Source organism: Heteronotia binoei, chromosome 5 (genome assembly GCF_032191835.1).
Source record: "Heteronotia binoei isolate CCM8104 ecotype False Entrance Well chromosome 5, APGP_CSIRO_Hbin_v1, whole genome shotgun sequence".
In the NCBI taxonomy this organism is placed as follows: domain Eukaryota; kingdom Metazoa; phylum Chordata; class Lepidosauria; order Squamata; family Gekkonidae; genus Heteronotia; species Heteronotia binoei.
In genome coordinates, this window is record NC_083227.1 from 100,390,500 (window position 1) to 100,415,465 (window position 24,966).

The 24,966-nt window shown below is 40.9% G+C and overlaps 1 protein-coding gene across 3 annotated transcripts; it reads left to right on the forward strand.

Annotated features, from left to right (window-relative positions):
- Nucleotides 1-1,588: 1,588 nt before the first annotated feature.
- Nucleotides 1,589-24,097, forward strand: ATRIP (ATR interacting protein). Of its 3 annotated transcripts, none has more exons than XM_060239893.1 (14): nucleotides 1,589-1,911; nucleotides 2,692-3,259; nucleotides 5,812-5,897; nucleotides 7,898-8,068; nucleotides 8,763-8,878; nucleotides 10,610-10,767; nucleotides 11,011-11,082; nucleotides 12,645-12,774; nucleotides 13,584-14,309; nucleotides 16,553-16,695; nucleotides 18,642-18,733; nucleotides 19,372-19,449; nucleotides 19,726-19,978; nucleotides 22,250-24,097. In XM_060239893.1, the coding sequence occupies exons 2-14, from the start codon at nucleotides 2,848-2,850 to the stop codon at nucleotides 22,315-22,317; spliced, it is 2,505 nt and encodes an 834-aa protein (XP_060095876.1). In that variant the 5' UTR covers nucleotides 1,589-1,911; nucleotides 2,692-2,847; the 3' UTR covers nucleotides 22,318-24,097. The 3 variants fall into 3 exon arrangements, 2 of the variants coding, with proteins under 2 accessions (XP_060095876.1, XP_060095877.1); XM_060239894.1 differs by having other exon boundaries at nucleotides 1,610-1,911; nucleotides 5,815-5,897; XR_009555445.1 differs by lacking the exon at nucleotides 1,589-1,911 and having other exon boundaries at nucleotides 2,666-3,259; nucleotides 19,857-19,978; nucleotides 22,250-22,380.
- Nucleotides 24,098-24,966: the final 869 nt, after the last annotated feature.

A 24,966-nucleotide genomic window follows, 5' to 3' on the forward strand; every position in this document is an offset into this window, starting at 1 on the left:
GTAGCCGCCATCACGTCCTGTGGCAGTGAATTCCACATGTTAATCACCCTTTGGGTTAAGAAGTACTTCCTTTTATCTGTTCTAAACCGACTGCTCAGCAATTTTATTGAATGCCCATGAGTTCTTGTATTGTGAGAAAGGGAAAAAAGTACTTCTTTCTCTACTTTCTCCATCCCATTCATAATCTTGTAAACCTCTATTGTGTCACCCCACAGTCGACGTTTCTCCAAGCTAAGGAGCCCCAAGCGTTTTAACCTTTCTTCATAGGGAAAGTGTTCCAACCCTTTAATCATTCTAGTTGCCCTTTTCTGGACTTTTTCCAATGCTATAGAGGTGCGGTGACCAGAATTGTACACAGTATTCCAAATGAGACTGCACCATCGATTTATACAGGGGCATTATGATACTGGCTGATTTGTTTTCAGTTCCCTTCCTAATAATTCCCAGCATGGCGTTGGCCTTTTTTATTGCAATCGCACACTGTCTTGACATTTTTAGTGATGCATGGCAAAATGCTTAGGGACTTTGTACAATAATAAATCAGTCAACTATTACCTGGCATTTTTTCCCCCCTTTTCTGCCTGGAATGAGCCCATGGTAAGGAACTTGAGGGATAGCAGTATCTTCAGGATTGAGATGGCCTTAGGAATGGGTGCTTGGCCCTGCAGCACCAGGTTGGGCAGCACAGGGGACGTTGGTGGTTTCCCAGTCCAAGCAGAACCACTCCAGGCAAACACTGTTGGATAGCTGCTGGGTGTGGATGAGCTCATGGGAGCACCTGGCAGTGTAGATATGCCACCCAAACATACAAGGCATGCAGGATGTGGCTCAGCCAGATCTCTGGTGGGATGTGTGTGCATGGGAAGATCAGAAATTTCCTGCCTCTGCGACCCACTAATTTCTCTGAAATGCTGTTTCTGAGATACACCCCCCTGCACATCAGGGGTCTGCAGCAGGAAAAGGGAGATGGTGGGAATTAACTCTCCTCTCTTCTGTTAATAGAAAACAGTCTGATCCGAACCTTACTGGTCCTTTTTCCCAGGTGTGCAGCTGAATATTATTGTTAGCAGCGAGGAAAGACAGGCACTCAGTGCTTTGTTTCTTGTATCCAAGAACTCAAACATATTATGACTTCGCACATTCAAAGGCTGTTTTCTGTCTCACTTAACCAGCATTTTTCAGCGCCTGAGTCCACAACCTGACATAATACCTTCCGCTTCACCTTCCCATTTGCAATATATAGGGATCATAATATGGGACAGTATTTCTCCTCAACAGCGCATGAAATGTTTGCACAGCAACTCAGAAAAAGGGATTTAAAGATGTCATACACAAATGCCAAAGCATAAAGTTTTATTTGCTTCTACATGGTGTGTGGGAGGGAGAGAACTCAATGCAGCTGAGTCCGCGCAACAAGGGCTATTTTCCTCTGATCTCTTAGAAACAGCTGCCACTTTTACCCTTCTAACCAAACATAACCGGAAAATGCGATCTGCAAAGAAAAGAACTGTTCAGCTTGGCTCTCTTTTGCCTTCCGGTTAATCGGCTGGAAAAATCTCTATTAACCAATTGCTGAGAGCCTTACATTGTGCGTAAACTTTCCCCCATGTTTTCTACATCTTTCTTTCATAGAGTTAACCGGACGTTACTACCATATGCAGATAGGAGGCCAGCGATTGGTTGGCAGAGAGTGGCAAACTGACTACTATTCCGCGCGTTCGTTTGGGGGAGAAATGACGCGGTCATGCCTGGGTGGGGCTTTCTTCTTTTCTGGGTGGCTTCTCTTCCCCCGTTCCTTTGGCAAGTCACCATTGGCATTGCCAGAGTGTAGCTTCTCTGGTTGCAGATGAAGAGGCTGTGGCGGAGCTATACTTCTTTCCGTCTGTATTCCCCAACCTTTCGAAAGTGCAGGTATGGTTACAATTCATTCTTAGTAAAGTTAGATCCGATCACTCCCCCCTCCCCCCGGTTCCACTCATTCTGTGTTATAGGCGGAAAGAAGAGAAGAACACGTTTTGCGCAGGCCCAATTTGCGAAAGATTAGTGTATACTGCAAAAAGACTAAGGCATCTAATTTACTGCGGCTTAATTGTGTATATGGAAGGAGAGTGAAATGGAGAAGTGTAAATAAATAGAAGAGTATACTGGGTGTGGGGAGCGCGGAGGACAAATTTAAAGGTCTTATGCACAGGGAGTCTGTCCCCCAAACTAATGAGTTTAGCTGAACAGTCAGTTTCAATGGGCTTAGACTAGACTAACTGCAAAGGATTGCACTGTAGAAATAATGGTTTGTGGGGGAGCATGCCCCCTAAATACCTTGTGCTGGCGTGCACAGCAGCTGATTAAATAGGCTATTGTATGTGAAAATTAATATCACAGTTGTTCCTGTGTACCCACATCCCTCTTCTATCTCCAGACTTTGAGGTGAGTTGGACTGCTGTTTAATATGCTCTTTTAGAAACAGGGACAATGTTAGAGGATGATCCTAAGTAAGAATGATGGCTTAAAAGTTTTATTAAAAGATGCCTTTTGTGTGTCTGAAATATATTCTAGTGAACCTGTTAAGCAATCATTACCCAGTTTATTTATTTGTTTAGTTTTCATGTTAGTTAACATATTGCCTTGCTGTTCTTTTTGGATTTTTTTCTCTAATAGGCCTGTGTAGTTACTTACAATTTCTGTCTGCTCTAGGAAAGAAGAATCAATTAAACTGAGACAATTCCACGTCATCAAAGCTAATCTGAATGGAGGGAAGAATTGCCTGAGATTTTGAACAGGAATGCAGTGCCTTAAGATTCTTTCAGCTTTGAACTCTTTTGTATTTGCCAGGGTAATTGCTAATACAGAATGTCAGTGAACCACTTATTTGGGAATAAGAAAAGAAACAGTTCCATATTATATGGCATGGATCAAGCAAAAGTTACTGCATCTTCATCTTTCCAGGGATCTACAAACCAAAGTCATCTTGGAAACCATGAAGGTGGCTTCCCACCAAACAAGCGTTACAAAAGTATTGTTTCTAGTGAGCAGAAAGAAATGGAAGACCCATTTGGTGACAGTGATGACTTTACAGCTGATGACCTGGAGGAAATAGATATTATTGCTTCCCAGGCATTGACACAAAATTTTTCTTTGCAAGCAAATGTGAAATCTGAGTGGAATGCTGGATTATGTTCCCCACTGAACAACACCAACAAACCCTTCAGTCACATGAAACAATCAAATGTTGACTTCACTACTGGCAGAAAAATCCAGTTTGGTATGTGCAGTATGAGTGCAGTTTGCAACATCAACTGAGTAATGCACTTGTGTCTCCATAGCTGTTAGGCTAAAAGGGTTATAGGGGGAAAGATTGTGTAATGCAACACCAAACCTGTGTCTAAATTATGGATTTTATCCATAAATCTTGGTATCTATGAATTTACTGGTTTTGTAGGCTATTAAAACGAGTGCTGGAAGCACAGGAAAATAAGTCTAGAAATTAGGAGTTCCATTAGAAGAAGATGATTGCAGATTTATACCCCGCCTTTCTCTCCGAATCAGAGACTCAGCAGTTTACAATCTCCTATATCTTCTTCCCCACAACAGACACCCTGTGAGGTGGGTGGGGCTGAGAGGACTCTCACAGCAGCTGCCCTTTCAAGGACAAGCTCTGTGAAAGCTATGGCTAACCCAAGGCCATTCCAGCAGGTGCAAGTGGAGGAGTGGGGAATCAAACCCAGTTCTCCCAGATAAGAATTCGCACACTTAACCACTACACCGAACTGGCTCTCTGTGATCCCATTGTTACTTATCCTTAGTGTTGGGGATTATGGCACCACAAAACTATAAGTAAAGGAATGATATTTATAAAATGTTCAGGATGCATATTGACCATTGAGTTGACTCCATTATAGGTTCAATAGAACTAACAGTAAAGAGAAGAAAATAAATGAATGAATTTTTCATGCTAGCTAGTTCAGTATCTAACATGGACCACATATAAATTGTTAGGTTGCTTTAGAGAGACTGGCTTTACTTAAACATAATCACAAGTTTGTATGTTTCTGAACATCTTTGAATCTTTCAGTGTTAGATAATTATAGTTCTAAGAATTTTAGGATGAGTTCACACTTGGATGTATATGATGAGTCCTTGTTCTGCACTTTTAAAATTGCCAGCTAAATGTATGAAGTAACAGCATGGAAAAGCATTGTGCATGATCGATACAAATAGAAAGTTCTGTCTGTGGAGGCTTATCTACCTATATAAATTACTTCTGAGCCAGCTCTTATCATGCTCATGTGATTTATACTCGTGGCACATAGAATAGAAACAGGCCTTACAAAGTTTGTCCCAGATTCCTTAACAAGTTAAACTTATTTTCAGGTAAGTAAGGGTTTGGTTTTGGCTATTGTCTATTTAGTCTCAACACACAACATTCATGGTTCCTAATGGCAATAGCAGAAACTCACATCATCAAGTAACAGAGTTGTTTTCAAGCTGGAAGGCATGTATTTTTAGAGAATTAAAAGAGATATAGGAATTTTATTTTTCATAGGCTTGAACAATGATGAAAGCTGAAGTCAAGAAGCCAAAATACCACTATAACAATGGTTTTGTTATGGTTTGAAATGTTCATAGTTATACCTGTTTGCAAACTGAAAGTTAAATCTGCCTCTTTTTGCTTTTTGTAGATTGCAGACATGCACCCATTTGCACCCATTTTCCGTGGGAGTGGCTTGGATCCACAAGAGCACATCTGTGGGCAAAAGGATTTCTGCCCATGGAGTAAAACTTTCTCCCCTCCCCCATTCATGCACACTGCTGCAGTCCAAAACAATAACTGAAATGCTGAAGGAGGAAATTTTGGACTGCAGTGAGGTTGGAGCATTAAAGTTGCACTGGTGGTGAAAAGTACCAGCAAGTCACAGCTAACTTACAATGACCCCATAGGTTTTTTGAGGCAAAAGAAGAGCAGAGGAGGTTTGCTGTAGTCTTTGCTTAGCAACTCAGGACTTCCTTGGTGGTCTCCAGTGCTCTTTTTTTTGTAGAAAAGGTCCAGCAGGAGCTCATTTGCATCTTAAGCCGCACTGCCTGGCCTGGGAGCACATGGCTGCTGCATAGCAGGTTGGGCCAGCCAGAGCCCTGGCCAGCCCAGGCAAAGCTCTGCTCCTGTGGAGCCTGGCAGAAAAAAAGCCCTGGTGGTCTCCCACTGCAATACTAACCAGTGTCAGCCCTGCTTAGCTTTTGAGAAGTGAGGAGATCAGACTAGCCTGGGCCATCCAGGTGGAAATCTGTTTTGCCCATGGAAACAGTCCACTGGATCCAGTTATCTTTTGGTCTCGATAAAGACTGCATTAATAGGTTGCTGTTTGAAGTTCATAGTTTTAAAATTATCTTCTCTGTAATCAAGACTTTTATATATTTTTCTAGTGACATGTGTATAAAATGCTGTGTTTCTGTTCTGTTTTGGATTCTGTAAACAAAAAAAGAATGGCAGCCGCTCAGGTGGAGGGATTGGCATGGGGTTGAAGAGACACCCCTCCCCCACAGGTGTACATGTATAGCAGCACATTAGGCTACAACTCATGTAGCCCAGTGTGAGAGGGAGGGTTGGATGAAAATATGGGTAATTCACATGCATCTCTCCTTCCTGGCACTGACCTGCTGTGTTGGCAATGTACATGATTGCCAATGGGAGAAGAGGGCTTCCTTGAGCCCTATGCCCATTCCTGTGTCTGCTAATGACTGAGTCTGTGTGGGGAGAGATTGTGAGTTGGTAGCCTCTGTTCATAAAACATGTACTAAGATGACAATAATTTCTCTCAGCAGGAAGTAGTACAGAAGAAATGTCAACCAAAGACAAATTTAGACTTGAAACTCTTCAAGCGCAGTATGAGGAAGCTAAAAAAAAGGTTAGATTTTCCATTTCACAAAGAAGACTTAACTGGGTCATACCTTATGACTAAGCTGGACAAATGCCTTTCCCAAAAGCAAACCTGTCAATACTTCAAAATAGTTTTTAATTATGTGTGGTATGTGAACAGCCCTGTAGCCAGGATTTGGAAGGTTGGGGGGCCTTTAATTTTTCCAGGGGGATTCAGTGGCCCCACCCTGTAGCCTGCCCTCCCACTACTGCCTGAGAAGGAAGGATTCTCCTGGGCAGTGTGAAATCAGTAAATGTGGAAATAGGCAGATGATTACTTTTTGCCAAAAAAAAAAAAATCAGCGATGTGCCCTTTACCCACTACAAAAATCTATTAATTTGCTTGTCCCTTTGCAAGGTCAAGAAGCTAGGATGAGCAAATTTGAATGGGTGTGGCCATGGTGAACTACTTGATATTTTTCTCAAGCTCTTATTCCTAAAGCAATAAACAATTGAGTACTAGATCCCATGTACTGAAAACAATAGAAAATATAAATCAATAAACTGGATGTTTTCAAAGGACCTTTGCCGAAAGCTGCAATTTGCTAGCAGTCTGTGGGGTTTACTTGGAAATTAATCTGGATAAAATGGAGGTGTATGTCTTGTGATAGATGGAGATGCATAATAAAGGTACATGCCCTGAATCCCATCACCTAAGCTCGGCTCAGAACTGCTCACTATTTTCCCCCTCCACTTCTTGTCCCCCATTTTCCCTTTGTTTTCTCTCCTCCTCCTCCTGTGTCCTGGGAGAGCTAACCTATATCTTCGGCAACAAATTTTGCTCTAGGAAATCCAGCTGTTGCTGCTTCATAGAATCAACAGTTGGAAGGGGTCAGACCGGCCATCTAGTCCAACCCTCTGCTTAATGCAGGATCAGCCTAGACTAAGCATCCTTGACAATAGTTTGTCCAGCTGCTGTTTAAAGATTGCCAGTGAGGGGGAGCTTACTACCTCACTAAGTAACTGATTCTCCTGTTGAACAACTCTTACTTCAAGATGATAATAAAGAAACATTTTGTGTTGGGGGGGGGCAAGATGATAGGGAGGTTTGACTTGTAAAGCGGGGGTGGGGGGGAAGCTTCTGCTTAGTTTTTCTTCCTGCAGTCTTTCTTAACATGTATATAGACATCAATGTGGTTTTCTCCACTTGGTTTAGCTAATATAGTTTGGGGTCATGGGGGAAAGCAGTGGGTTGGAAAAGGTCAAGGGCACTCTCTTGCCAGCATTCCTAGAGCTGTGTTTTCATTTTGTTTCCTTCTCTTTCCAATTTCTTGTGTGTCCTACCTCCTCCCTTCTTTGGCAGTTGGATTACCATCTTGCTATCCTTATTTTATTCATATTTATTGGAAGTAAGTCAGTTAGCTAGGCTTGCCCTCAAGTAATTGTGCCTGCCATAGGACTGAAGCCTCTTGCCAGTTTGTGAAGGCATACTCCACAATGTAACAAACTCCTGTCTTCAGTGAATAAAGCATTAGCATAGGATTGCAGAGTTGTCCTATATACAGAATGTATTATTTTAGTACACTAATATGTCGCTTTCTAAACTTGTCTATTTCCATATGATATGTGCAGTCTAAATGAAGGAGTAGCATATACTGCACAGTGCATAAATGTGCTCCTCAATCTAGTTTACATCCAGTAAACTATGAGTTTACCTATGAGTAGGAAAATAATTTTAGTGAAAAAAAATCAACCTTTTTGTTTTTAAACCTGCTTCCTCTGTAATGGCATCTTTGGCTATTGCTTTAAGTGGGATGTTTGGCTGACATTTGTTGCTGCTTTTTCTGCTTCTAGGCAAAATGTGTGTACCAATTTGAAGAGCAGTAGTAATGGGAATGACCGGGGAGGGTGTATACACGCACACATATACATGCACCCCCTGTCTTTCCAATTACTACCGCTGTTATTGTTTATTGTGACCAGTAAGTGATAATGCTTATAAATAATTGTTAATTACACCTGATTTTGTTGGGTGGATGGATTTTACAGCTGCAGCAAATGCAGGATGAAATCCTTATTAAAAATGGAGAAATCAGAATTTTACGGGACTCAATGCAGCAGATGGAATCAACTGTGGAGGAGCAGCGCAAATCACATCTATTACTGGAAGAGGAGAAAGAACAATATTTAAGAGAAAAAGAAAAGGAATTTTCCAAAAAGGTACTGCCTAATTTTCATCAAAAACTTGTGGGTTTGGTTAATGTAAAATGTTATCCTCCTGGAAACCTGTGCAATTGTTCCTGGTTGCGGTATTGGTGCAATGGCTGTGTAATGTGTTTGCTGATGTTTCACTGGCAAAGCTCTTGCTATGCCCCAAACACTCATGTGCTAGTAACAAAAGGCTTAGAACTGGAAGCACTCTGTATTTCCAAGCTGGAATAGAATCAATTAATACAGGGTTTTAAAAGAAAATGTCTCCCCCACCCCAGTAATATCCTTGCTATTCCATCTGTTTCTGAACACTCATTGTTTTTCTGAAGCACCATAGAAGATCTGTGTTACTAATACTTCTGTTAAAGCACTGGGGGAAGGGTGTGTGCATCCTTTTTGCCTGCAAATACTCTGTTGAATTTCTGTAAACATGTTGGTGGCCTAGTGTATCTTATGTTTTTTTCCTTATAAAATAACCTAGTATACACAGGTATTCCACCAATTGTACTTTCATGACTTACTTGCAATTTGTTAGCCTGTTGGTCTGACTGTTAGCTGGTAGGACAACCATAAACAAAAAATGTATGAAGTGTAATGGCAAAGCAACACTTTGCTGGTTGATTTCTAAGAACAATGGATGTCTAATATTCTGTTTGTGTTGATTTCACTGAATTTCTAATATCAAGCTATCTTATTATTTCAGTTACAGTCACTGCAGTCTGAACTGCAGTTCAGAGATGCTGAAATGAATGAACTGAGAACGAAGCTTTTGAACTGTGAGAGAATTAAGCCCATTGCACCTTTGATTTCAGGTACCAGGTATGAAGATCAAGTAGCTTACAAGTCCAGTGTGTTCTGAACATATCACTGTTGCTTCCCTTACCAAAAATAGTACATGTCCTTGCATGCTTTGAAGTTCTTATGGTCAGAATATGTTCTCTCTCTTAAAAGTTCCGTTTTTGCTTTCCTTTCCTTTCATGTTTTAGTAAGGCTGTTCAAACAATGCAGGATCAACTACAGTAACAGTTACTTTGCTCTTTAACTGTGCATACACAGAGCTGGTTTGGAAGTTTCCTCTCTTTACAGAATACATTCATTACTTATGCACTAATGCTTTTGATGCCTCTTAGGATGGCAGAATTTTATTTGAAGCTCTGCATCAGGAGCATGCAGGAATATGCTTCTTGCTTTGATCTGGACGAAGCTGTTCACTTATTACCTATTCCCCCCAAATTACTGAATAGTGGAGATCCTGCATTTATTCAAACATGGAGTGTCCCTGACTGTGAAATAGCACTTGTGTCAGGTAAACACATGATCCTGAAAATTTAGTCATTTGCTGCTACTTGTGGTAAAGGGGAATAGATTACAGAGCATAAGAATTGGAGGGAGGGTCCAGTTTCATTGTGAGTTGAAACTTGAGAAGTAGAGGGGTGAGAGATGAGCAAATGAGCATTTTTAAAGATCATACAAGTGTTCTGCTTCAGTGATACATTGTTGACTGTATGTTCTCCAGAAGTACTTATGATGCTTGCAGGAACAATATCCTTCTCCTTCCCCAGAGAAAAATTATTACAGAACCAAATATTTTCAGGATCTTATCAATAACTAAAATGTAAACACCATTTGATCCTCCTGGTTATATTTAATTGGGGTTTGGGGGAAGTCGCAGCAGTGGCCATGAGCACCTTCTACCAGCTTTGACCTTCCCTGAATTAAAAAAGATCTTGCCACTGTGGTACCTGCCCTGTTAACATCTAGGTTAGAGGACTGCAATGCTTTCTTCATGTAGCTACCCTTCAAGAGTGTCCAGAAACTACAATTGGAACAGAACATTGCAGTGGTAATGCTGGCTGGAGTGGGTTGTAGGGTCTGCTCCACTACAATCTCACTCCATTTGCACTGTCTTCCAGATGGTGTCCAGGCCTAATTCAGAATGCTATTGTTAACATTTAAGGCCTTGTATAGCTTGGAGTGGGCATTCTTTAAGGATTTCCTACTGCCACATGAATCTACCTGACTGTTACAAGCATCTTCAGGCCCTGTTTCAGGTGCCCCATCTTCTGAGGCTAGATGAGTGGCAACTTGAGAAAGGGCCTTCTTAGTCATGGCACTAAAACTGTGGAATTCCCTCCCCAGGAAGTTTCCTTTGTTCTTGCTTTGTTAGTGTCTTCTACTAGTGTGTGAAGACTTTTTTTGTTTCATCTAGCATTTCTTGATTCAGCCTCTTTCTTGTATGCTTCAATTGTTGCTTTTACATACATACAGTTTTAATAGTTGATTTTTAATGTCTTTTTAACTGTTATCTGCCTCAAGGGCCCTCAGTGGAAAGGATATTCAAATGCACAAATACTCCAAATAAAACAAACAATGGGTCTTATGGTGCCAACTGCTTACCGTGTTATGTGCCAACTGCTTATTGTGTTATATTAAAACTGTTGAGATTCAGGCACATTCAGCAGCAGTGCTGCATTTTTTTGTGGTGGAATCATTTCAAGAAAGCTACAGAGGTTTTATGTATTTAATTCAAATACTTCATTTATTTTGTAGTCCTAAGAAGAGCCCTTCCAGCAAAGCAAAAATTGAAGGATTTACTCAGAATGAAAAGCAAACTTATCCTACGAAAGAGTCTTTTGGATGTGAGCTGTCTCCCAAAGCATCCTGCTCAAAAACCCTGGTATTTACCCAACCTCTGTGTCTTAACAAAGGTAGGTAATATATTGGTTGTGTTTGTGCTTTTGTGTGTTTTTATGCTGGAGTTCAAATTATTTAGTAGTGTGCAGCAGAAATGTTTTCTATCTGAAGGTTTTTTTGTGAATGTTGTAACAGTATTCTAGGCTACAAATCAGGAGCACTGTTCTTACCCTGTGATACAAGGCAATAGAGATTAATTAAAAACTTGAAAATGTTTTACTATAGCTGCTTGGGTTACTATAAAGCTTTCTTTCCAGACATCAAGAAGCCTTGCCTTGACATTAAACTTGTGAAGCAAGAAATTAGTTACATCTGTGCTCAAAGACAAGGTAATGCCTATTCTCAATTAGATAATCCTTTAACCATATTAGTTGTTTAGGACTAGAATTAGGGGACTGTGCAATCATATTTGCAGAGGTACTTCATTTAATTTCGGTGGACTTAGACTAAAGTTAACTCTGCAAAGTATTGCTCTGAGAACCTACTCTAGGTAGCTTAACATGTTATTTCTTAGGTTTAGAAGAAACCACCCAATATTTTTAACTTCTTCTCATACTTGGAAGAGAAATAAGTCCTGTTGCATGGGTGATTCCCTGCATTGGATCAGGAGGCAGTATATTATCTTTAGTTTCTTATCTTTAGTTTCTTTCTTGCCCCTCAGTCAGATTTCGTTTTTTTCTTCTCGTTTTAGCTTTAGCTGTTTCATCAGGTGTCAGATGAAGGGAGCTTTGACTCTTGAAAGCTCATACTCTGAAAATCTTTTTGGTCTGTAAGATGCCACTAAACTCAAGTCTAATTTTTTTCTCAGGACTATTTTTTCCTATTGCTTAACTCTCTCCTCCCTCTTTTTTCAGTGTTTGGATTTTTTTTAAGAAAAGGAAAATATACATTACCCCCTCCCCTGCTCACTTCAGCAAGGCAAAGGCAGCTTAGCATCCTAAGAACTAAGTAGTCATGTCCTCTTTGGGTGTGTGGGGGTGTAGATGTGTGTGTACTTAAGTATAACTCTTCTCTCTTATTGCATTTGTCATTACCCTGAGCAAACATTTGAATGTTGTGGGTTTCTTTTCCCAGCATACTCCTAAATGCAGCTATTTGAAGAAAGTTCCCCACTTAGAATCGTAGAGTTGGAAAGAACCTCCAGGGTCATCTAGGCCGGATCTGACCTAAACGAGACCTTGTTGGGCCGGGTTGTGTTGGGCCAGTCCATGTGTATACCTATTTAAGATTAGGTAGCAGAGATATAAACTTTTAAAGAACACAGACAAACATGACTAAAGATTTTATTTAAAAAAAAAAAACCCTTAAACTAAAATGTGCTTAAAACATTAGCACTCGTTGGTCTTAAAGGTGCTTTCTTTGTATTTCTCCCATGGGATCCAGGGAACTGGGCAAAGGAAGCTCTGGTTCTTTCCCTCCCTCCCCAGGGGACCAGGAGGGGAGGAGCCTCACCCAATGGAGAAAATCGAGGTTTTACTCTGTAGCTCCTGTGCAATTGAGCAAGCCTTGCAAAACAAGTTGAGATGCAGAAGAAAGCAAGAGAGAGGGAGAAAGATGCAAACAAGAGCCAGTTGCTCGGGGGCCTGATAGGAGCCCTCTGGGGGCTTGATCTGGCCCCCAGGCCGCATGTTTGATACCCCTGATCTAGTCCAAACCCCTGCACAATGCAGGAAATTCACAGATGCCTTCCCCGCACACATACATCCTCAGTGACCCCTGTTCCATGACTATAATATGACAGAAAACCTCCAGGACTCCTGGCCAAACTTGCCTGGAGAAAAACTGCTTCCTGACCCCCAAAGTGATAATAAGCATTTCCCTGGGTATATAAGAAAGATTTGTGTTGTAACATATGATGTCTCTTGAATGTTGGTTCTGTATATCATTGCAGGTTCCATCTTGATAACTGCATTGATGAAGCAGCCTATTGTTGAAGGATCATCGCTTGGGCTCAGTTATCTTCTTAGTACTCATGTGGAAGCTCAGCCTGGGCCTGTCTTGCAGTCTGGTTCATGCAGCACGTATGTCTAAACTAATAAAAAAATATATGCACCAAAATAATACAAACAGCAAAACAGTTACCCAGATCAGAAGAAAATATAGTTATACATTTGATTAACTTGGCCTCATTGCTAAGATGTGAAATAACTCTAGGTAGCTAAACAGTTATTCTGTAGCCTGTTGGTTATAGTAGAAAATGGCTGTTAAAGATGTGAGAATGTATGGATGGGGAAAACCTATATACTTAACAGCTCATTATTTTTATTTTAGTGTAGCCTTTTATTGACATGCCCCTTGACTGTTGTTTGGCATGTTATGTGTGGTGTTTGTGTGTTACAGTGAGTTAAAGGATACACAAGTGTAACAGAAAAGTTACAAAGCCCAATAGTGTGTATTTAGTCAACTACTAGTGAAGTAAAGATGTATTATCAGTATAGGCTGAAGATCAAGAAAATAGAGATTTGGAGAACTGTGGCTGTGTGCAGTTTACACATTTTATTGGCCTCATTTTGAGTCTTGTGTCAAGGGAAAATTCCAATAAATGTCCCGTTTTTGTCAGTTATTTGTAATAGTATATTGGAGTATGACTTTTTGGTCACTGAAACTGTTTTACAAATTAAAAAATGTTTTTCTCTTGATGCGAAACTGAGAGAAACTGAGGCAGCCTCTGGCCTCAGAGGGACAACTGTGTGAAGATAGAAGGCCAGGTTAATTTCATTGCAGAGAGCTTATTCGTTTCATGCCTTTTACATAATGTGGTTGAGAGGATGCCATTATGTCATTCATGTGGTGCTTAAATTTCTGAATGTTTGGGGGTTTTTGTACCTAGAGGGTGTACAGGAATCTCCGGTGATGGCAGTACATGCTCTGAAGAGCAAGAAGGGGAAGAGGAGGCATCATTGAAACTTGCTCAAAAACTTGCATTAACTGGGTTGAATTTGATTGCTATGGATGATGGCTCATTGGATGAAAGCTCTGAGGAGAACAAGAGGCGAATATCTCATCTTAAGTACTATAAAATCCCTGGGGCAGTTCACCTCCTTCCTCTCCTGGAACATCACATTGGTACCTACTGTCAGACCCTCCAGTTAATGGTGAAGACTGGAAGTTCTTCTTCTGGAAACCAGTCAGCCTCTTCTTCCAGAACTTCTTCAAGTACACGATCAAGCACAGATGATTTTCAGTTGAACCAGGAAGAGTTTGCACTGACATCTCTGGGCATTCTTTATTGCTTGGTATTTTACAGTTGGGATGTTGTTTGTATGCTGCTTTCCCATAATGTGAAACCAAACCATGGTTTGGGAATTATAGAGATTGTGGAAAAGGATAAAACTGTTGTTCTCAACAAGCAGTGTAGAGGCGGTCTTCAAGAGCCCAACCCAGAGCTAGATACTGCTAATGATGACAGACTCCAACATCCTTTGTTTAAAAGCCTGTTGCATCTCTTGACTTTATGTACTTCAGCAGCTGGATGTCAAAAACATTGCATGCTAAATCAGTGTCTCAAAATTCTGGTGAAATTAGCTGAAAAGTCAACGATGGATTTACTAATGAGGTAAAATACGGCTTGAAAGCAGTTCTACTGTTTTTATTTCCAAACAATTTCTTGCTGCCTGCCCTAAACTAAGAAAGGATGCAGATTCTTGTCACCCTGTTAGCACCTGAGGATGAGGCTCCCAGTTCCATTCTGTATCTTGAATGTTATAGTTCTCTGGTGGGGGAAAGTAAGATTGCAAACCTGAGTCTGTTATTTGATATGTTAGCAGATCTCATTTAACTTAGTTGGACTTAGCTCTGAGTAAATGTGGATAGGAAGAAACTATAAGGTAGGTTTTTCTTTAAGTACATACTGTGGTTACAGCTCTGAAAAATTAGTTAGAACTATCTGGTAGAGACTTGTTCTGTGGCAAAACTATTTAAATGAATGGGAATTACACAAGTAAATTACATAGTTCATCACTGAACAGGTTAAAAAAAAAAGAACACAAAAATCTAGTAAGAGGCTTGCTGGGTCAGACCAGTGGTCCATTAGTCCAACATCCTGTGTGTCCGGTCACCTGTTCCAGGAAGGCCTTTGCTCTTTTGCTGCATCTAGCAACTGGCATTCAGAGACATATTGTCTCAGAACAGGGCCCTTTTAACCATCACGCTCCTCATGTTCCAGGACAGCAAGTTCCACAAGGTACACATCATATTGAAGTACTTCTTTTTGTCTGTTCTTCATCTTCACCTCAGTTTCATTGGTGCCCCTGTGTGCTTGTATTTTGAGAATGGAAGAAAAGATCTCTTCCACTCTCATAACTTTTAATGACCTTTCATGCCCTCCTTAGTTGTCTTCCCCCCCCTAAAACAGAAAAACCACAAACTCTTTACCTTTTCCTCGGGGAAGATGTTCCAATTTTTTACCTGCCTTACCAGCAATTTAAAGTTGTTTTGCTCAAACCTCTGCTCCTTGTTTTCCTCATTTGGGCAAGACTTCTGCTTTTGAGAAGAAGTCTTCTTGCCTCCTAAGGGTTCTTGGACTTGTTAATCATCTGGTGTCCTAGCAGTGAGATACTAGTCTGTAGTATACATTTTATCATAGCTTCAGTTATTGTAGATCCAGACATCTTGAACAAATGTTGCGAATCAAATATAGTCATGTTGTTGCTGTTGTTGTTTTTAACAGCACTGTGGCACTGTTCCTAATGCAATACGTACATCACTCATCATGTTCTGAGTATTGCCTAGCATCAAGTCTGGGGCTGCCTAATTTCTAATTGGTTCAGTGATCTCTAGAAATTGTACATTTTTGTCACAACCAGACCATAGATATTAGCCAGTGAATGTGAGGGTGGTTTTATTACAACATTCGCTGCCATTCTCTGATTGGCCACATTCAGAGCCAAACAATGTTACAGGGCCAACCCATGACGACCAGTACTACTGTAGAAGAAAATTTAGTTGTTTAAAAATTGCCATTTGGGTCCAATCCTGATCAATCCCATGCTGCAATGTTACTAGGTTATCTTGTTCCAACCTCTGTATCTTTTCAAGTGTAGGAGGGGCCCCCGATTAGGAGCAGACCCTCACAGCAGTTTTTAAGTGGCTGAATTTACCTCCAAAATGGCATTGGGGGCCACAGGTTGGACTAGTGGCCACATAAAAGTGTAGTTTGGACATGACAAACCTCTCATTTGTCCATGATAGAGCACAAGCCTATGCTTCCTTCCCTTCCCCTCCACCCTTGCATGTAGAACACGACTGAAAGGTTTTCAGTCTTGGGAAACTTAATTTAAACCCCAGTTTACCACAGTGTCCAAATACAGGTGCCTGGGGAAATTGAAGTTTGTTTCCCCCCTGCAAAACAGTAACCTATAATTGGAAATAGCACATTGGAATCTCAAAGTCTTCCCGAAGCAGAGAGCCTTCCATTGCACTCTGCCTGCAAAGAAAAGAGAAAGAGAAGAGGGAACCTTTGACCATGAGAACAAGCTGTGTTTGTGCTCTTCACAATTGCAGATCAGGAGGCAGCCATTTCATCCAGTTCTTGCTTGGGGATCTCACTCTCTATAGTAAATGCATTTCGAAGTGTATTATACATGTGCTCCTCATGGATGTGCATTAAATACATAAAGAGAATTCAGGTATTTAAACAGTTTAGATACAACAACATGCTATATGTTCATATTCCTAGCAATACTGTGTCTTGCTACTGAAATGAAGATGATTTTGGATACTTCATAAGAAAGAATTTCTTGCAAAAGCCACAGGCTTTATTCTGGTTTCTAATTTACTTGGGCTTTTTTCCCTTTAAAGCTTCTCACCGTTGCTGAATAGTCAGACTCTTCTCCGCTGCGTGTCTTCTGAAGCTCCTGTGTTTGTTGTCCATTTGACAGTTAGGCTGTTAACTTTGCTCGCTGAACACCAGGAGTTAGCTGGTCAGTTCTGTACTGCTTCAGGTGAGACAGCAAGAGCGAATATTCATAGTGTGCTTTTAGAGAACATTGAACTTGTAACTCTGCAGTCAATATGCAGGCTATAAGTTATTAAAGAAATTCTGTTTTATACTGTTTTATACTGCATTTTGGAATGAGGCTTTGAATCCAACTCCTAGTCCAGCACCAGAATCAGCACACACACAAACCTCTCTTAAATGTTATGCCTTCTATCAGTGTTCATAGCCTCAATTATCAGTGTTCATAGCCTCATAGCCTCACAAGTACACACAAAAGCAAACCAATCCACAAGAACTGTTGCTGGGCTGTACTGGGTAGGCATGGGCACAAACCAGGAAAATGGTGGTTCATAGTTCATTTGATTTCCCAAACAGGTTCATGGTTTGTTTGGTTAAGAAGATATAGAACAGCCCTCTTGGGAGTTAGAGATGGCAAAATCACTGAGAGTCTTCAGCAGGCTTTCCTCCACCCACACTCCAAGTTTGGCAAAGATATGGAATGTCTCTAAGTTATAGCAGGTGACAAAGAAGGTGCCTCCAGGAAAGCTCAGCTTCAGCTTTCTCATGACAACTCACTCTTCTTTCTTCATCCTGCAAAGTGAAAGCAACTGAGTCAAGGTGTCTGCTCCCATAGAGCAGAATGGTAGCTCAATGATTGGCTTCCAGAACTGCCAATCAAACTATGGACAACTGCTGTGGGTGAATCTAAAGCTCTCAGAAGTCCATCCCCAGTGTTGTCTAGGAACTGACTGAATCAGCACCAGGCTGTCTGGGAAAACTAACAGCAAAAATGAACCAAACAAACCAAGGAATAAAGGCATTTCATTTTCCAGTTTGTCATGGCACAACCAACAAACTGGCTCAAAATGAATCACCCCGGTTCATGCTTGAACCATAGTTAATTTTTCAGTTTGTATCCATCCCTAGCACAGGGGTACCCGTGTGCCACACAGTATTTTGACAAGTAATTCTGACAAACCATAACATTGAAAGGAATGGTTTCTTATCCACGGTAAATAGGTGAGTGGCCAAAGGCCTATTTGCTTCAACATCTTGTGTGTGTGTAAAGCTTATTCTTTGTACCAACATTCCCATTTGTATGGGAGCAAAGATTTTGCACAACCAGGTGTAGATGTGATCTTGGGTCTGGATGCCACCTGGCATGGCAGTAGCTGGTCCTTTATATCAGCTGCTGGAGCACTCTACTATGTTATTCAGAGAGAAAAAGCCCAGCACCGTTCTGGTTAACAGCTGTTTCTGTCTTGTTGCACCCCTGGCAGAGAGATGGACCATGAGAGCTACCAGTGCCAAGTGCCCTATTTCTCTCTGTTGCCATAGTGAAAGCTCCAAAGAGCCTGCATGGTATACAGCTTATGGTAATAGATTAGGATCTGGGAGACCTGGTTTCCAATCCATGAACCATCATAAAGCTTGCAAGATGACATCTGCATTATTGGGGGGGGCGGTAATATGGGAAAGGGAGAGCCACACATACTGCACTGAGTGTTTGGAGGAAGGGTATATGTCTGTCTGTACTTGCTGCTATGTTGACACAGTGCTTGTTGTCCCCACCCAACTTCTGTGCCAATGAAAGCTTCATAAGTGGGCAGGGAGTTTGGTTTGGATGTGGGAAGAGACAAGACAGGGACAGATGACAGGAGGTCTATTTGAAGTAGAATTCCAAGATTGCTTTGGGGGATGCTCTTGTTTGTTCTCCCTGTTTGTGTGTTTCCCTCTCCCTTTTTTTTTTTTAAAGAAAGCACTTCTAATGTGGATTTCAATGGGATTTATACTGTTTAATTTTTTATATTAAGTGTCCAAGTACCCAGTGTAGGGCAGTGTGTTAAAAATAACTCAGTAGCAGTTTTAATTTTTAAGATATTGCAATAGCATTACTAATTGATAATACTGAAATGCTTTTACATCATTTTCTAATATACATGTATATAGAAAACTGCCTCCTCTTGGCCCTGTACATGTATATCACTTCAAGACCAGATAAATCAACATCTGAGATGCTTTGGCTTCAGCTGGAACAAGAGGTAAAGGATTTTTTAAAATAATAATCTGGATTGCTGCTCCTAATTCAACAGGCAATATAGAAGAAGCTACTTAGCTGCGTTAGTGAGCTGCCCAGCATTGATTCAAACTCAGGAAACAAACCTTGGCACAAATCCAGATGCTACTCAAGTAACATTATTATAGGACCTGATAGCATCTGCGGTTAATTTACTTACTCCAATGTAGAATAAAAGGCCATCACCTATCAAAGGTATCCTCTTTCTGTCTACAGGGGACAAATAGGTCAGTCTGCATGAATAACTCGACACAAATCTGGAATAAAAACATTGTAAAGGTGTTCAGAAACCAGTGAGAAACATTTCCATTTCCTCAGACTCCCTGTTGTTTACCAGAAAGTCCCTGTGATTCAACGAAACAACTATGCAGATACTTCAGGGGTTACTTCACAGATACTTCAAGGAGCATGATTGGCCCAAGATTTCCCAGGGAGGACTTTGAACTTGGGTCTTGCCAGGCTCAGTCCAATGCTCTAATGATTAATACCATGTTAACTGTATGAATGGATTAGAGTTTATGTTAATTTCAAGGACAAATTGTGTTTTGCTTTTTCTTATGCTGTGCTGTTGCAAAAACTTGGTGTTTTTTTTTTAAATCTTAGACTGTTCGCTTCCTGACCAAATGTATGCAGTGCTGTAGTATTTCTCTAGTTGGAAGAGACTGTCAGTGCAATCCTGAGGTGAGCGTAAATTCAGTAAAGAATCCATTGACATTAACACTTTTAATATATGTCTAGGATTACAGGGAAATGCTGTTTATTTTAAAGTTGACAGGTTTAATCAATCCATAATGTACTAATCTTATGTCAAGAAGCTTTTACCTCAATAGTTGGGGGGGGGGTTTCCTAATAAGAGTCTTGCTACCATTTTCAAACCCACTTGCAAAATAGGCAGCCATGGAAATCTCACCTCTAAAACATGTGAATGAGACTACTGCGTTGTGTTTTCCCCTGCAGGTAGTGAAGGCCCTTATTATAATGTTACATAGACAGTGGCTGACTGTCAGAAGGGTGGAAGGAAACTTATTTGATGTACGTGGAAAGCAGGTTGTTCAGTTTTTACGGGACACTGTTTTGCTCTTGCACAGTCTGTCTCAAAAGGATAAACTGTTCCATGACCATTGCCTGGAAGTCCTTCATCAGTATGATCATGTCATGCCTGGTGTCAGAGCCATCCTTAGAAAAGTTCCAGATCTGAAAACCTGTGAAGGTAAGGCTGCTCATGTGAATAGTGTGCCTAAACAACAATCAGTTAAAGCAGTGCAACCTAACTAGATGTATTTTACTGACCAACCAGAGGATGCCTATTTAGTCTGCCTGGAAGTATAAAAAATGCTCTACATGCACAGAACTAAGGTTGTGCAAAAATACCCCCCCCCCTTTCGTATTTTTCAGGTTCAGATATATTCAACCCCCAAAATATCAGTATTTCCCAATATGCCTGAATCCCAATACTGGTATGGTATTCTGATTTATAAATATTCAGGATTGCTGAAGCTCTGCTGGGTAGCCCTGTTTAGAATAGAGTACCCAACAGAGCCCAACCAGAAGCCGTTCTTGTAATATTAGAGAATATTTTCAGGATTTTTCAAGGTGGCCATTTTCAGGTAGCAGAATCAGTAGTCCATCTGTAACTGGCTGAGAAAAGATCCAATAAATATCTATAAGGTAGTGGGGAGGTTTTGGCACGGTTTATACTGAGCACACACTCCTAAAAGTAACTTTTGCCTCCCTTGTTAGATTCTGTGGCTTGGATTCCACCAAAAATCTCTGCTGATGGAAGGGATTTTTGTTAGTGGAGAGTGGCTTATCTGCCTCCTCACTCCATTTAAATCCAATCTACCACTACAGTGATACTTAGATATTTCTTTCTCTTTCTGTTGGCTGGGGTGACTTTTCCATCTGCCCAGCACCTGCCCACCCCCCACAGCAACAGCAGTGCTGACTCTTCCAGTCCTGGTTGAGGCTAAGTAGATATCTCTTGGGCCAGGGGTTACAAGGAGATGTTGGTATATGGAGTGCAAGGTGCTCTGCGGCTCATATAGGGAGAGGAGGTATGCTGGTTCTTGGCCATGTAGCACTTTAAAGGTCAGCACCAGAACCCTGAACTGGATTCAGTACTCTATTGGCAGCCAGTGTAGTTGGCAGAGCACTGGCCAAATGCACACCTGCAGAAGCATCGCCATCAGCAGGTACGCTGCCACATTCTGCACTAGCTACAGTTTCCAGATCAGGTTCAAGGGTAGCCCCATGTAAAGTGAGTTACAGTAGTCCAGCCTGAGCGTGAACATTGCATGGGTCACTGTACCTACATCCTGAGAGGTGAGATAGGGAACCAGCTGCCTGATCAGGCGGAGATGGTAAAAGGCCAGTCTGGCAACGGAGGTGACCTGGGCCTCCATAGAAAGCAAGGGATCTAGAATCACTCCCAGACTGTTCACTTTTGGCGCTGGTACTAGCGGCACCACACAGCATTCCCGATCCCACACCCCCATGACTCAAATAGAGGACCTCTATCTTTGTCGGATTTAATTTCACCAAACTCTGCTGTAGCCATCCAGCCGCAGCCCTTAACACCCTGTCTAAGATAATCTGGGGCGGAATCCATCCATCCATCAACAGATATATATAGATATAGATGAGGATGAATGTAGTGTAGAAAGTTATACAGGTCTCTTGGGAGCAGTCCTAGAACTGTTTCTTTGAAGCTGTGATGTTTACCATATAAACCCATCTTTAAAAGGTTTTATATTCCAGTATTTATGTGGAGTCAGACAATTGATTCATCCCTGATGCTCTTAGTTGTTACTTAGTTGTTACTGGCAATTCTCCAAGGTGATGGGAAAAGGTTTTTTTTTACCTGTAACTCTTTAGCTGGAGATGTTAGGAATAAAGCTGTGATTTTTGAGCACTCACAACATGAATTGTGGACCCCCCATTAAGCATCTTCCTTAAACACTAGTCCTAGTGCTCTGAGAACTCCTAAATAAGATCTCAATACTATGGCTCTGTTTTATGTATGTTCCTAGGAGGAGGTGCTCAGCTGCATCTGTTTTGTAAGGAAACCCCTTTTGTACTATGACTGAATATGCATTGCTCCTATAAGTGGGGTCCTGAGCGGCTGAACCATTTTTTTTTTTAGCAGCAGCCACTGCTTCTTGCCCTCTACTGCTGTGTAGCATCAGAGACAGGAGAAATGTTCCTGTCACAAAATAGGTCCAGTCCTCACTGCTATCACCTTCATAGGGAGAACAACAAAGATCCTCCATGTCCAGAATAATTATGTCTGCCCAACTTTGAAGGTTATGATATTAACCTTCAAAACTAAATTTTATTGAGTCATGTTTTAATTTTTAAACTATTTTATAATATGTTGTAACCTGACTTGAGCCCATTTGCCAGAGGGGGCAGGATTTTTTAAAAAAAGAATTAAATAACGGTCCTGCACTTTTAAAATATATGTATGTGTTCTCTCTTCCAGAGCTTGCATTGGATGAACTGTATCCTTTGGAGACAGAAAATGATGATCAAGAAATGGATTGCAGCTGATCTTTTCATCAATAATACATAAAACTTACCAGAAAAGTATAATTTTTTAAATTTAACTAGAACACAACTCTTTTTTTTTTGCTAGAACTTAAAAAAAAAATGAACAGCTAGTTAAAGATAAAAAAGGTAAACGTACCTCAAACTGTCAATGTAACCATTATGTTGAGGTTTTACTGAATGAATTTCCAGTCAGATTCAAGATAAAGTAATACAAATGTGGTATTAAAACAACGAACCTGAAAAGTTTTGTATTTTTGTGAAGAATAACTTTATATGGCATTTGGAATGCTGCTCTCTTGATCACAAAGACTGTAGTCTGGTGCATCTTTACCTAGGAGTAAGTCCCACAGAATAAAGTTGGGCTTAAGTAAATGTACTTAGATAGGATTGCATTGCAAATATTTATGAACTTGCTGTTTGAACTATTTAATGTGTATTTTTACAGTGTGTGTATGATTTAACAGAGTAGGGTTATTTAAACAAATATTTTAAACACATATATCACTGACCTATTTTTCAGAGTATCTGAGTTTTTGAAAAACAGGCTTTTGCCTTCAAGCAGTGTGATACATATAATTGCAATATGCACATCAAAATGGTTTGCAAACATTGAAACAACATGCACATTTATTTATCTAAGATTTACATGGAAGACATAACATGGAAGATGTATCAGTTCTAACAACGTCATGGCGAAGCAGGTGTAGGCAACCCCTGGTGGATGTGCTGACAGTCGTGTACCAGACCCAGGGCCAGATCTCTGCCCAAGTAACTGAAGCAGTGACAGCACTGTTGAGGCCCTCAGTGCAGACAAAAGTATCACACATGGCTTAAGTTCATCACAGCCTCCCAGACCTGAACAGCCACCAGAGAATCCTGTTGGAGCTTGGCTGCTATAAGTGTGCCTGAGCAAGTACAACCCTGATTCCACCCTCCCATTTGGTTTGCTGGGCAAGGGCCACACCAGTACTTTTGCAGATAGACGTTGTGTTTTCCAGCACCTCAAGCCAATAAAGGTTTCCTATCCCTGTGCTAAAGGACAATTGTGTGTCTTGGAAGGAACACAATTGTCGTTTAGCACAGATGATGAATTTTCAAGTACATTGAATTGCCCTGTGTTGTCTTCCTTAACATTCTGTATAATGACAGCTCCTTTCTCATCTTACTATGAATTTTTTTCCTGGGTGTCAAATGTTTGGGGGAATTATTTGCAGAAGTGACACAATAGTTCCAAAAAGCTGAATGAACTGAAAACTTTTGATATAATCTCTGTGAGCTTTATTTAGATAACATAAAGAACGTGTGGAGAAAAGGCAGCATGCAGCAATATTGTAGAAGCAAGAAGAGAAGCATATTTTGGCGTTGGTAAAGGAGGAATAATCCCCATGACGGGCAGATAGGAAGGTGTTCTCAGAAGTAACTATTCTGTTGATTAACACAAGTCTGGTAACCTGCTGTTTATGCATCTTTCATAGGCATATTTAGAGCCTTTCCAGCAAAGCATAAAGGGGCATCTTGTATACACCGTGTAGCCTTTTGTTCTTAGTATTAGCACTTTACCATCTCCCAGCACTCAAGGTGCATTTTAAATGCCTGATAATGGAGATAATTTTAACTATAAAACACAGTTAAGCTAAGGTCATGGATAATGGTATAATGGAGGTTCTAAGGATTTCTAAATTGTTGTTGCTCATTAGATTTTAATGGCTCCAACACCATAGAAGCCTCTCCAGCTTTTGCCTTTTTATCCCAGAAATAAAACTTGTCATTTTAACATGCAGTGGTCTATTTCAACACTTCTTTTCTCTCTCTCCCCCCCCCCCCCGGTCCCCATATCCTGCTTCATTTTCTCCCTTCTCTGTGTACACCAGAATGCTGGAATCTCCCTAGTGTGTACTCCTTCGTGCAGGTCCTTCTGGGACTGGAGGAGCATCTGTTCTCCTTCAGCCTCTCATACTTCCTTGGCAAACCTTTTTGGGTGTGTGTGTGTGTGTGTGCGTACGTGTGCTGTGAAGCGGGGCCAGAAACAGTTTCTGCTGTGTCAGTGCTTCTGCACTGAGGTTAGCAGAGAGAAAGAAGGTGTGGAAATGCAGCACTAGCAATGGATTGTGTGGATACTGTTCTCACTTGCTTCCACCTCAGGTACATTCTCTTGCTTCCGTGTGCAAGCAGCTTATAACCAATTGGTGCACCAGGAAAGGTAATAGAACTATAAGCATTTGTTCCATGGAGATCTTTAAATAGGTAACATGAGTTTTAGCAAACCTTTCACTAAACTGGACATCTATTTTCTGTCCCCTCTCTAGTGTTGTGTTAACAAGCTTTGGAGGGTCAAAGTTCCCTAAAGTGCTATTGCACTCTAATCTGGCAGCTCTACTGAAGACCAACAGCACTACCCCTCTGAAACTATTAAAGTAGTAGTACTTTAATACTTAATAATTAAAGTAATACTTCAGTGGTACAGTGAAAATTCTCAAGATTAAGTGGATCCATCTGTACCACAGAAACTGGGCTAGAAGATGTTCTTTTGGTCTTGCAAATCTAAGAGCTGATTTATAATTGTAGCCCTGTTTTTTTAGAATCAAGATCAAATTATTCCCCCCCACACACAGCTAGGGTGTGTAAAAGAAATGTAAAACCAGAGTAAAG